The 14,304-nt window shown below is 45.6% G+C and overlaps 1 protein-coding gene across 1 annotated transcript in view; it reads right to left on the reverse strand.

Moving 5' to 3' along the window:
• LOC103249888 (core histone macro-H2A.2) overlaps window positions 1-14,304 on the reverse strand; it is a 59,147-nt gene that overhangs the window by 18,461 nt on the left and 26,382 nt on the right. Inside the window, exons 3-5 of the mRNA XM_008048510.2 lie at window positions 4,758-4,864; window positions 2,804-3,001; window positions 62-172 (exon numbers count right to left, since the gene is read on the reverse strand). Coding sequence (XP_008046701.1) covers window positions 62-172; window positions 2,804-3,001; window positions 4,758-4,864 — 416 coding nt within the window. The remainder of the gene's footprint in view (window positions 1-61; window positions 173-2,803; window positions 3,002-4,757; window positions 4,865-14,304) is intronic.

The raw sequence follows: 14,304 nt of genomic DNA on the forward strand, positions 1-14,304 counted from the left end.
ACAGGAGGTTATGAAAACGCAATAGTGTTTTGCTCTGGTACGCTGCAACTCTCTCTATTACCTTCTGCCCCAGAACAAGGCTCTTAGAAGACAGGATGGTGAATCCATCCCCCGGCCCATCTTCAGAGGTGGAATTTGAAGTTCCTTCTTTATCGCTGTCCTTTGGTTTGGACTGTAGGTAGAAATAAGAAGGACAGATGAGAACCAATCCAGAAAAGACCCCATGTGGCTTCATTATGCTGCCACCAACATGGATATGAAAGGAAGCGATGAGGTGTCATGTTCTGCTATTTCTTGATGGAGGACAGCAAGGGACAGCAATAGAAGGAAAGGAAAAGGGTAGATTTAAAGTTTGTTAAAGGGGTCACATATCTCTGTAGTCCTCACCTAAACCTGGACACAGGGACAGTATTCTTGCTCTTTTCAATGCCTGCAGCTTACAACAAGCTCAGAGCCAAGTGGGGCTGTTCTGAGTGTACTCTCGACCTCCCTTCTCCCTGGGAGCTCTCTGGAGCACAGAGGCAGTGGAGTGAACGCTTTCCTTTTTATGTTTATTTATTTATTTATATTAAAATTTTTTTTTTTAAGAGACAGAGTCTTGCTTTATCACCCAGCCTGGAGTGCAGTGGCATGATCATAGCTCACTACGGCCTCGAGCTCCTGGGCTCAAGCAATCCATCTGTCTCAGCCTGCTGGGACTACAAGTGTGTGTCACCACACCTGGCTATTTTTTTTTTTTTTTTTCGAGTTGGAATCTCACTCTGTCGCCCAGACTGGAGTGCAATGGCATGCTTCTGGCCACCGCAGCCTCAACCTGCTGGGGTCCGGCGATCTTTCCGTCTCAGCCTTCCGAGTAGCCGGAATTACAGGCATGTGCTACCACGCCCTGCTAATTTTTGATTTATTGTAGAGACGAGGTCTTGCCAAGTTGCCTGGGCAGGTCTCAAACCTGCGGGCTCAGGCAATCCACTCACCTCGGCCTCCCAAAGTGCTGGGATTACAGGCTGAGCCACCGAGCCCGGTTGCTAATTTTTTTATTTTAATTTTTGTAAAGATGGGGTCTTGCTATTTTGCCCATTCTGGTCTTGTACTCCTGGCCTCAGGTGATCCTCCCGCCTCCCAAAGCACTGGGATCATAGACATGAGCCACTGCAACCGGCTGAGGTGAACTCTTATGATCTTTTGTGTTACCATGAAGAACTGCAGAATGACAATTTCACAACCTCTATGGCAACACTGTCCAGAAGAATTTTCTGTGATCATGAAAATATTCTTTCTGTGATCTTTAGTGCTACTGAGCACTTGAAATGTGGCTAGTGCTATCAAGGAGCTGAATTTTTAATTGGATTTCATTTTTCAATTAAAATTTAAATAGCCACATGTGACTAGCGTTTCCTGAACTGGGCAGCATATGAAAAAAATATTACTCCACCAGTGGTATCTCTGAGCTAAGCTACTTAGCATATCAAGCTATCCAAAACACCTGAAATTTCATAGGCTAACTCAAGGGGCCCACCTGTGGGAGACTAGAGATTGTTTAGTATGCAACATAAAGCCTATTGTTGAGAAAGAAAAGCAGCTTCTAGGCTATTGTCTCTTACTTAGGACTTTGGTAGGAGCAATAAAAAGGAGCTGAAAACTATCCATGCTTTGGGGTTGGAAATCTCTTGAAGACTCTAATGATTTGAGCTCTAGTCTCAAAGGTCCTTTATCTTTTACACACACATTCTTGCCATTTCCTCCCAGCACTAAGCTGCAGACAATCCTCAGTCCTTCAGAGATGTCTGCTGCACCTTCATGGTTTCATTTTTAATGTCCCTCTCATTTTGTGAGGATGTCTAGGTTACTATAACAAAATACCATAGACTGGATGGCTCAGAAACAATAGAGACACATGGACATGGTTCTGGAGGCCCAGAAGTCCAAGAGCAAGGCACCTGTAGATCGCTACCTGGTAGATGGCAGAAGGGGCGAGGAAAGACCGGTGAATCTCTATTGTTTTGTTTTGTTTTTTTTTGAGTTGGCGTCTCACTCTGTCACCCAGACTGGAGTGCAGTGGCCGCTCCCGGCCACCGCAGCCTCAACCTGCTGGGCTCCGGTGATCCTTCCACCTCAGCCTTCTGAGTAGCCGGAATTACAGGCACGCACTACCACGCCCGGCTGATGTTTTGATTTATTGTAGAGATGAGGTCTCGCCAAGTTGCCCAGGCAGTTCTCGAACCTGAGGGCTCAGGCAATCCACTCACCTCGGCCTCCCAAAGAGCTGGGATTACAGGCTGAGCCACTGAGCCCGGCCTGTCTTTTGTTTTTGTTTTTTTTTGAGCTGGAGTCTCACTCTGTCGCCCAGTCTGGAGTGCAGTGGCATGCTCACAGCCACCGCAGCCTCGACCTGCTGAGCTCCAGCGATCCTTCTGCCTCAGCCTTCCAAGTAGCCGGAACTACAGGCGTGCACTACCACACCCAGCTAATTTTTGACTTATTGTAGAGACGAGGTCTCGCCAAGTTGCCCAGGCTGGTCTTGAACCCACAGGCTCAGGCAACCTTGACCTCTTGGGCTGGTCTTGTACTCGGCCTCCCAAAATGCTGAGATTACAGATGTGAGCCACTGTGCCCAGCCTGAAATGCAACCTTTTTAAAAAATAAAATTTAAAAAAATTTAAAAAAGGAAATGGTGTCTTGCTATGTTGTCCAGGCTGGTCTTGAACTCCTAGCTTTAAGTAATTCTCCCACCTCAGCCTGCCAAAGTGCTGGGATTACAGGCATGAATCATCACTCCCAGCCCAGAAATGCAACCTTGACTCACCTTTTTGGACGTCCGTGGTTTGGCAGCCTTGGATTTCTTGCCCCCCTTCTTGCCTGACGTGGCCTTTCTTCCTCTTTTCTCTGGGGGAGGGGAGAGGATAGTTTCTGACTTGCCTTTGGTCCCTCGCTTTTTGGCCAGCAGTTCAGGGTGAATTCTGGGCAGGACGCCTCCACTGGCGATGGTCACTCCTTTTAGCAGCTGAAGAGAGAAAGGCATGAGCTCACACAGCAGAGTTTGCTGGTTCTGGATTTAATACAATTCTAACTGTCGGCAAAGCAAGTCTTAAAACTGATCTTTGCTTTCCTAAAGAAAATGCATAATATACAATTTAATTGGCTTTCTCTTCCTTCAGTTGTAGAGCATTTCTCTGTAGGTAACAAGACATCCTGTGATGTTGTACAGAGAACAAAACAAAGCAAAGCAAAATAAAAGGGTCCTAGGAGTTGAAACCAGGTTGTTGCCCAGAGCTCTGGAATTCCAGACACAACAGAGGATAAAGAGCTTCATATGGGGGAGTGCAGTTTGGCAAAATTAGGTTCAAAGGTTAATGCAAAGACTAGACCCAGTGAACAACACATCTGCAGCCTCTATATCCTCAGACATGCATTCCATCAGTAAAATATGTTTGACTGTGCACCTCCCAATCGGTGTACGTTTGTTTTTTTGTAAATAATTGACATGTAATACTCCACTCATATATTCTCCACGTCCTAAAGCAGCATTACTCCAAGTATGGTCTGCGACCACGGCTTACCCATGTTAGTTACCTATCTACATAAAAGCAACACAGAAATTGCAGGTAAGAGTCTGGGAACTTATACAGCAATTGATAGAGTTATTGTATATCTATTGAATCTATTATAATATATATATAATCTATCTTTGAAGAGAATAAAAAATTGTGGGTTGTAGTTTCTATGTCTTTGCTTTCTTCTAGTAATTAATTTATATTACCTTTTTGGAAATTATCAGTCTATGATGAATTGGCATTAAGAACTGATTCTTCACAACAGAGATTAGAAAGTAAATATACACGAAAATAAATCAAAATAAAACTTCTTTTTTTAAATTTAAAGAGATTATTTAGCTAGAGATGGGGGTCTTACTATGTTGCCCAGGCTGTTCTTGAACTCCCAGCCTCAATCAGCCTCCCAAAGCACTAGGATGACACATGTGAGCCACTGTACCCAGTCTAAACATTCTTATAGTATCTACCGATCACCTTGTGTATCCTGGAGTGGGAGTGGTTATTCACTTGACTTTGGAGTTAGTTTCAAAATGTCAGTTCTGATACATAAAGAAAGATTCTCCTGACTTCATCAGAAAAAAAATTGTCAAGGAAGTTTGGGCAAAGAAATCATAAGGAGAACAATGTGTGTTGCACCTTCCTCAGTAACACACAGAACTTGTCTTTTTTGTTTTTATTTTTTGAGTTGGAGCCTCACTCTGTCTCCCAGGCTAGAGTGCAGTGGCATGCTCACGGCTGCCACAGCCTCGACCAGCTGGGCTCAGGTGATCCTTCTACCTCAGGCTTCCAAGTAGCTGGAACCACAGGCCTGCGTCATCTTGCCTGGATAATTTTTTGATTTATGGTAGAGGTCTCACCATGTTTCCCAGGTTGGTTTTGAATCCCAGGCTCAGGCAATCCTCTCACCTCCGCCTCCCAAAGTGCTAGGATTACAGCATGAGTCACCCGCCTGGCTCAGAACTTGTCTTTAAAGAGGAAAGAAAGGTCTGGCAAGACCTAGGATATATCATGGGGTCTATATTCCAGAGGCCATTTTGTTTGGAATCAGAATGACATAGCAGAATTTGTTTATTACGTGGCATGAATTTTTTTGGGTATAAATGTGATTGACACTTGTAGCAGGAATGACTCATGGCCAGCCAAGACCACTTGCAGCGGTGTGTTGGCAAACCCACAGTGTGACTGATCTCAGTCCTTCAGACACACCTGATTGAGTTCCTCATCATTGGCGACGGCTAGAAGGATGTGTCTCGGGGCTATCCGGGCCTTCTTGTTGTCCCTCGCAGCATTTCCAGCCAATTCTAGAATTTCCGCTGAAATTACAAGGAGGCATTAGCAGGCAATCCCAGAATGGGGTCTCAGCTTTCTAAAGCTTTTCTTTAGAAATGACCTTAGAGTTTGATCACATTTCTTCATTTGCAAATTTTATGTCTGGGCCTGGAAAGAAATCCAGAAAGCTGAAAAGAACTCAGGTCACAGAGAGAAATAAGGCATTTTAGCAAGATGATATATGTGTTAGTCTTCTAGTCATCCCTCAACACTAATTCTCTCTCTTCTCCCTCAGTATACGTACGGACCTTTGATATTTTGCTGAGCCCATAACCACAGGAAGGAAGATGGTATTTTTCACGCTCCCTTGGTGAAAAGTGTGGCCGTTCACACTCCGTTGGTGATAAGTGTGGCTGTGTGGCCAAATTCTGGTCAATGGAAGGCAAGCAGTTGTGTTGTATGATACTTCCGGGAAGTGCCCATCAATGAAGCGACTGTGCCCTTCTGACCTTTCTACTGGTGCACTGAGGATGTGATGGCTGAAATTTAAGCAGCCATCTTTGACCAAGAAGAAAAAGTCGTGCACTGATAGAGCAACAACCCAAAAGGAAACTGATTCCCTTTGCCAATCTAGACTGGCTTGTCTAGACTTCTTTTGTATGAGAGTGAGACAAACTCTTGTGTTTAAGGCACGGTAAACAGAAGCTAATTCTGACCAATATGGAATCCTAACATGGAACTTGCATTTCCCTCATTCTCAGAGAGCAGGGCCATCTCTGAAGAGAATAATGATACGGGCAACGTCTGTTCTTGGTTCCCACTGGCATCTCTTTTGGACTCTCCTTTTCCCCTTTGCTTGAAGCTCAAGGACCCTCCTGTCCTGGAGGAAAGTGGATGGTAAGAACTGATTGATACTGTGGGATGAGGAAGAGCTTAATCTGGAACATGAATTCCTTAAGGAGATGCCCCTGGAACCTGGGTAGGTAGGCACATTGGGGCCCAGGGGTCATCCACATATCCCTGAGGTCTTAAGCATGGCTCTAACAAACATACCATTTGGTCAATGTGAAAAAGTTGACAAAAAGAAATTTTCCTAAAGTGATTTCACAAGCTATCAAAACCTGAGTGTCAGAAAAAAAATTGGTTTCCACCATCTGTATCTTTCCTTTCTTCCTTTCAGTCTTATTTTGCAATTTTTCTTTCTTCCTCAACTTTAGAAGGATGTTCTGCTAAATCAAATTTGTCTGCCTTCAGAAGTATGAATGAACCTTTAAAGAAAAATTCCTTCCCTTAGAAAGCTAGAGGCAATGTGCCAATGTGTTGTCTCACTGATAATGAGAAAACAGTGTGTATTTGCATATGCAGGAATGTAAGTGTGAGTATGAGTGTACAGGCATGTGTGTGCATGTACAATGGCATAAATACTAAGCTTTAGAATTAATGGGCAATTTTGTATGAGTCTTTACAATCAAACTAATTTCAAATAAAATAGCACAGGAAATTGTCATCATTCATGAAATCTACGGCAATAATAAAAACTTGGCATAAGTATGCCATATTAACTAAGCAAATGTGATTAACAAAAAATTAGAATAAAATAAACATCAGAGTTAAATATTTATATGGCATTCCATAATGAAAGGTGCGAAATCACTATAAATTCACTCCTGTATCTTTTCCGGATTATTAAGCAGTGAATATTGTGTTTACCAACAATTCATTCATACGGTGACCATGTTTTCTGAATCAAAGATGGGGGTCCTGTAGTCTGGGGAGTATGAACACACTTGTCCAGACAATTTGAAATGAATGCCATATTAGATAACCAGGTTTGCTGCATTCGGACTGTTGCCCAATCCTCTCCTTTTCTTTTCTTTCTTTTTTTTTTTTTTTTTGAGTTGAAATCTCACTCTGTCACCCAGGCTGGAGTGCAGTGGCACACTCATGGCCACTGCGGCCTTGACCTGCTGGGCTTAGGTGATCCTTCTGCCTCAGCCATCCAAGTAGTTGGAATTCCAGGCATGTGCCACCATGCCTGGCTAATTTTTTGATTTATTGTAGAGATGAGGTCTTACCAAGTTGCCCAGACTGGTCTTGAACCCGTGGGCTGAGGCAATCCTCTCACCTTAGCGTCCCAAAGTGCTGGGATTATAGGCATGAGCCACCACGCCTGGCCTCTCTCCTTTTCTTAAAGGAAATGGAGTTCAGAGTTTTCACAAGCAGGCTGACTTTATGACACTAGGTGGACATGTACAGCCCTCCATCACACACAATAAAGGAGTGTGCCCTGCACCTGCTCATCATAGGGCACTGTCATTTCTGGGACGCATCTGGGAGGCAGCAGCATGCCACCCACCCCCTTTTCTAGATAGATCAAGGAGACTCCCAATTTTAAGCTTCTGTGTGATTGAACTGAATTTAGCATCTTGGACCTTCACTTTCCTGCTTCCTGTTTCCTGCATTTAGAGGAAGAAGTTAAGCACCCTCCCCAAGCTCATCAAATGAATTGTCAGCATGAGAGGCAGGGCTAATGGGAAGCCCTTCATACTTGGGGCCTCCAGGAAGCCCCTGAAGAAGGCCAGGTGATGTTCTGCTTGATAGATGCACAGACATTAGGCTCTCAGACAAAAGAAATCTGCTAGAATCCAATGCAGCACAGACAAGACTAAAGGCAGAGATTCAGCACACAGTACAATTCAGGGCAGGAAGGCAGTGCTTGGCGAACGTGTAACTGGATGGACACCTGAATGAACCCTTCTGAAATGAAATAAGAAAGAAAACCTTGATTATGTATTCTAGTGCAAAAGCAGAGGTAGGATCCTCTCTTTAATAAGAAAAACTTTTGTTGTTGTCGTTGAGTGGGAGTCTCACTCTGTCTCCCAGGCTGGAGTGTGCAGTGGCATGCTCACGGCCACCGCAGCCTCGACCTGCTGGGCTCAGGTGATCCTTCTGCCTCAACCTTCCAAGTAGCTGGAACCATGGGCGAGCACTACCACCCCTGGCTAATTTTTTGATTTAGTGTAGAGATGAGGTCTTGCCAAGTTGCCCAGACTGGTCTTGAATCTGTGGGCTCAGAAAATCCTCTCTCCTCAGCCTGCCAAAGTGCTGGCATTACAGGCGTGAGTCACTGCGCCCAGAGAAAAACTTCTTAATAACACAACCTGGCAGAAAACCTAGATCAAGAAGTTCTTATCTCTTTTGGATGTTTAGTCTGGATATCTTTGCAACAGGGACTTCACCGTTTCGATGTCTGAAATAATATTAATCATCATTAATTGTTTCAAATGTTATTATGGCAAATATAGCCACATGAACTATAAAAGTTTGCTCCATTCTTGAGTGATTCCATTGATCTTGGGAATTTTATGAACCCTGCCAAATCCTTATATTGGCAATCAATACGAAAACTGGATTTATACAGCACAGATTTATTTTACTGCAAATTTTGTGGGAAGATCATTATTCTGTTATGCGACAGAGACCTCTATGGCAAACCCCTCACACTCGGAAATCACACGTCCAGCAATAGGAACTATCTGGAATACAGCTGAGTAGCTAGCAGTAAAAAGAACGATTTCTTTAGCCAAAAGAGTAAAGTGCTTGCACATTATTTTGGAAGAGACTGTGTCCTTTCATTTTGTATACAATTTAAACCAATGCTGGATATTCCAGCCCACAGAAGATGGGGAAGACTACAAGACCACATTAAATGTAGGACTGACGCAGGGACACGAGGTAGAGTGACCACTCTTTGAAGACTCTGTCTTCTTCCCCGGCCACTTCATCCTTGTCCACTTGTCTACTAGGTGGCAGTGCCCCTGGGCTGTCTGTGCCCTCTGCTTGGCTTGGGCCATGCCATCTTCTGGGAAAATCCCATCCGTGTCATGGCTTCAGCATCTGCCCACCTGCCCATGCTACTAGATCTGCATCTCTAGCCCTGCCATGGTGCCCCTCGACAGCCTCACCTGGGGCTTCCACAGGTAAATCACACTTACCATCCCCAAATCAAAATCACATCCCCAAACCTCTTCTCATCGCCCTTGGGACTGGCAGATCCTTCCACACACAGCTCCTATCAGAGACCTGGGAGTCACTCCTCACCCCTCCTTCTCCTCTTCCACACCTCCTCCCAGTCACCACGTGGGGTCCGTCTAGCCTCATCAATCTCACATGTTTTTGCCCTTCTTAGTGCCTTTACCTGAGTTAAGGCTGTCTTCTCCCAGCTAGCTGTAATGGGTGTCTAAATGGTTTCTCCATCCCTAGTTTTTTTGTTTTTGAGTTGGGGCCACCTCACTCCATCACTCAAGCTAAAGGGCCATGGCACAATCATGGCTCACCGCAGCCTTGGCCTCCTGGGCTCGAGCGATCCTTCTGCCTCAGCCTCTCGAGTAGCTGGGATTATAAATTCATACTACCACACTTGGTTAATCTTTTTTTTTTTTTTTTTTTTTGTAGAGATGAGATCTTGCTATGCTATGTTGCCCAGGCTGGTCTCAAATTCCTGGCCTCAAGTGATCCTCCCACCTCGGCCTCCCAAAGTGCTGGGATTACTGGTGTGAGCCACTGCTCCTGGCCCCCACTCCTAGTTTTGTTGTCCTCTAGATCTTTGTTAACAAGGCCACTATTGGCCCATAGGTACCTTTAGAAAAATTAGAAAAGGATGCCCCACCCTCAAGACACTTTTCTTAAAAAAAGAGATGGGATCTTGCTCTGAGTACCCAGGCTGGAGTGCAGTGGCTCAATCACAGCTCACTGCAGCCTCAAACTCCTGAGTTCAAGCAATCCTTGCATTTCAGCCTCCTGAGTTGTGGGGACAACAGGCATGTACCACCACACCTAAAAATACACTTTGCCATCATCTGCTGTAAATTATCATAATAAATATATACATCTTTGTGGTTTAGGATGTGACTATTTCTTTGAATGTGTGTTCTTGTGCAGTGTACAACCTGCACAGCCATACATGTAGCCCTGGCTGTCAAAGTAATTATTTACTTATTTAATTATTTTTGAGTCAGTGTCTCACTCTTTCACCTGGGCTGGAATTCAGTGGGATGATCATTGTTCACTGCAGCCCTCAACTCCTAGGCTCAGGTGATCCTTCTGTCTCAGTCTCCTGAGTAGCTGGGACTAAAGGTATGTGCCACTATGCTCACTAAATTTTTTTAAAAAATTTTTTTGTAGAGATGAAGTCTCACCATGCTGCTCAGGCTGGACTTGAACTCTTGGGCTCAAGGGATCCTCCTGCCTCTACCTCCCAAAATGCTGGGATTACAGGCATGAGTCACTGTGACCAACCAAAGTGATCTTTTAAAAACACAAATTTTGGCCGGGCTCGGTGGCTCAGCCTGTAATCCTGCGCTTTGGGAGGCCGAGGTAAGTCGATTGCCTGAGTCTGCGGGTTCGAGACCCGCCTGGGCAACTTGGCGAGACCTCATCTCTACAATAAAATCAAAAAATTAACCAGGCATGGTAGCGCGCGCCTGTAGTTCCAGCTACTTGGAAGGCTGAGGTGGAAGGATCACTGGAGCCCAGCAGGTCGAGGCTGTGGTGGCCAGGAGCGGCCACTGCACTCCAGTCTGGGTGACAGAGTGAGACTCCAACTCAAAAAATAAAAAAATAAAAATCATTAGATAAGAAAATGCTTGGTGTTAAGTAGAGAGACACAGTTATATGAAAATAGTGAGTAAATGATGAGTTTCTATGTTACACAATGATTTCATGAGGTGCCCTGAAATTCAACGCTATTTGAACCTACTTGTTCAGTCATTTTTTTTTAAGAGACAAAAATCTCACTGTGTTGTCCAGGTAGGTCTCAAACTCCTGCCTCAAGCTATCCTCCCACCTCAGTCTCCCAAAGTGCTAGGATTACAGGCATGAACCACTGCACTGGACCTGTTCTATCCATTGAAAATGTATTACAGAACATTTTCTCACCATAAAAATGATTACACACAATTCATTCTTGATATCTTACATTTACATTGCATCTACTGTTGATAAATAATGCTTTTCCAGAATTTGGGGCTGGTTTTTTCAGTCCATTTTCCTCACTTACAATGGGGATGTGAACTTGGCCGACATGATCACGATTCTACAGATCAAGAAACTGAAGCATGAATGTGATGATCATTCTGGTATGCTCGAGCACACTCAGGTCAATGGGACTTTCTAGATGAGCAGTGGAGCACGTATCCTTTACCAGGTTGTGCACCCTCCCTCCGCAAGTAGAACCTGGAAAGGCAGCCAGGCAGCCAGTCCAGAGAATCAGGTGTGGCCAGTTACAATCTCTTGCCCACTGTTGCTGACAATTTGTATATATCCTTTTATGACTGTGTTTTTCCCCAGCCTTCTCTTCCTGGCCATTCCTGTGACCCCAGTTTCCCTTCCAGAGGCAGTGAGCAGGAGAAGAGGCCTTCAGAGACCACAGCCATGAATCCAAGAGGCGAGGTCGACTAGCCAGAGGAAGTCCACACAGTGGTCTGCTGGGCCCCAGGACACCAGCGGGAGAATGCCTGTTCTTAGGGGTGGAGGAAGGGGTTGAAGAGCACTGTTGTGTGTTGGACAGAAGAGAAGAGCTGAACCCCATACCTAAAAGTTGAACTACGAGGGTCAGTTGGGAGAGACTATGCCTGCATGTGAGAGGAGGGTGTCTGGGTGAGACAGAGCAGGGCCAGGACTGGCTCCCCCCCCCACTGATATACTCCTCCACACATACCCGCTGACTGTCAGACCTTGCAAGATATCTAAAGAAATTGAGATAAGCAACATTTGCCACAAATCTTTTTTTTGAGTCAGAATCTCACTCTGTCACCCAGACTGGAGTGCAGTGGCCACTCCCGACCACTGCAGCCTCGACCTGCTGGGCTCCGGCGATCCTTCTGCCTCAACCTTCCAAGTAGTCAGAATCACAGGCATGTGCCACCATGCCCGGCTGATTTTTTAATTTATTGTAGAGCTGAGGTCTCGTTGCCCAGGCGGGTCTCGAACCTAAGGGCTCAGGCAATTCACTCACCACAGCCTCCCAAAGGCACAGGATTACAGGCTGAGCCACTGAGCCCGGCTTTGGCACAAATCTTACTCAACAATTAACCCTTCCAGTCGCATGCACACAAGTCTGGAAAAAAAGACCCATTTTAACCCATTGCCTTATTGTAATACAAAAATCCCCACCCCAGCTGGGGCTTACCCACCAATTTTTATATATGTGACATATGAAGTATTTATCTACACTAGGCTTGGGCAGTTAGAACCTCTCCCTAATGGTGCTAACATACATTTTCTTTGATGTTGCCCCTTCCCTTACTTAATTAAAGGTCCCGGCAGGCCTCCTTTGCAGCGTCAGTGGGAGAAGTCTTCCTTCTGAGCTGTCTCCCAATAAAGACTTATCTAGGAATCTGGCCTCATGTCAGTTTCTATTACATGAGAGCCTAAGAACGTGCAGTTGGTCAGTAACATGGGAGACAATGATGTCTCCACAGGGGGACTCTGCGGTGTGTGCATCTGTTCTCAGCAGTATTTCCCCTTCCGGGAGCAGGAGAAGATGCCTTGCCTGGGGCTGGAGCCTTGGGACAGCTCTGGATTCCCTGGAAGCCCAGCTTTCCTGATGGGCTTCTTTGCTTCTGTGCCTCCAGACTCTTTTCCTGCAGGGGGGGGCTACACCTTGTCAGTGCTGGGAATCCCTTGGTAGTCTGGGGAGGTCCAATGACCTTTTGGAACAAGGTGTTTGATTTTTAAAAATTGTGATAAAACATAAACGTTCCATTTTAAAACATTTTAAAGTACACAAGCCAGCGGCATTAAGCATGTTCGCAAAGTTGTGCAACCATAACTATCCAGAACTTTTTCATTACTGCAAATAACTCTGTACCCATTATAAAATAACTCCCCATTTCCTCCTTCCCCTTGACCAGCTATTCCCCTATTCTAGGTATCTTATATAAATGGAATCACACAGTATCTTCCTATTGTGCCTGCCATTTTTCATGAGTATAATGTTTTCAAGGTTCATCCATGTTGCAGCATGAATCAGAATTTTGTTTCTTTTTGAAATATTATGGCTGAATTCATTTTATATATAGTGTATATATACCACATTTTGTTTGTCCATTTAGTTGTTGATGAACACTTGGAACTTTTGGCTATTGTGAATAATGCCATCGTGAACATGTGCGTACCACTATCTGTTTGCGTCCCTGCTTTCAATTCTTTTGTGTATATACCGGTGAATGGCATTGCTGGATCATACAACAACTCTGTGCTTAACTTGTTGAGGGGCCCCCAAACTGCCATCCACCTTGGGTGCACCATTTTACATTTCAGTCATTTACAAGATCTAGAGGCAGTTCTGATAGCTACTGTGACCGTGAAGAGCTCTCCACCCCCTTTTTCTCTCGTTCTACACCTTCTACTCCTCATACCACTGCAGTTTGGCTTAGACCACTCACACTGTCCTTGCCAAGGCCACCGGCATGACCCCTTAGGGACTACTGCCTCCCACTGCCTTCCCTCGGTCTCTGTGGCATTGCACATTCACATCTCTCCTCCTTAACCTCTGGTTCCTTTCCCAGCCTCCTCTGCCATCCTCTCCCCCTCTACCTGTCTCATAAACCTGGGCATCTTAGTGTTGCTTGGGCTGGGTCCTGTGCTTTCTCTCTGGGTGACCCCTTCTCTCCTTGTGTGAACCTCCAGCCCACAGCTCCCTCCTGGGCTCCAACAACCGTAGACGGTCTGCACTTAGTAGTATTGATAGCTACATGTATGGAGTTGCTCACACGTGCCAAGTGGTGCTAAGCACGTTCCATGCATTACTTTATTTAATCCTCACAATAATATCACGAGCAGTAAAGCAATAAGCCGGAGGGTTCACAGCTGATTGGTGGCAGAGTCAGATCCCAGGCTCAGGCCTGGCTGGATCCAGTGTTCTTACCCACTCTGCTCTCCAGGACATCTTACAGACACAAAGCTCAACAGATCCCAGCCCTAGCCCCTCCTCCTGCAAAGCCTGGTGTTTGTCCCTGCTCCCCGCTTCAGCTGCAGGCACCAGTCTCCATCTGCTAGCTGCTTTCCTCTCTCTTCTTCCTTCTCATTTCTCCTGTCTCAGAGAACCCACCTCCACTCCACCCCACAGCAAGTGGCCTGAAGGAAAGTAACTAGTCCACACTCGCGAGATGTGTGTCATCCTCGATGCCCCTCCGGATCCAATTCATTATGGCAGAGCTTACCCTTCAGACAGCTCCCAGATTTTCATTTCTTCTCACCATTCCTGCTGCGTGCCCCAGTTCTGGCCACTGTCTGTTCTCAAGAGTGACACGAAAACAGCTTCTGCTGCGGGTCTCCTGGACTCTCACCCTGCTCCCTGACAACTGCTCTCCACCTAAAGCCAGAGTGATGCCCCACGTGCCTCCTCCTCCCCTTGACACCTCCCCTGAGTGCGTGTGTGTGTGAGTGTGTATGCCATCCTCAACGTGGCCTTCAAGGACAG

Source organism: Carlito syrichta, unplaced genomic scaffold (genome assembly GCF_000164805.1).
Source record: "Carlito syrichta isolate Samal-C Ts95f unplaced genomic scaffold, Tarsius_syrichta-2.0.1 Scaffold47093, whole genome shotgun sequence".
NCBI lineage: Eukaryota > Metazoa > Chordata > Mammalia > Primates > Tarsiidae > Carlito > Carlito syrichta.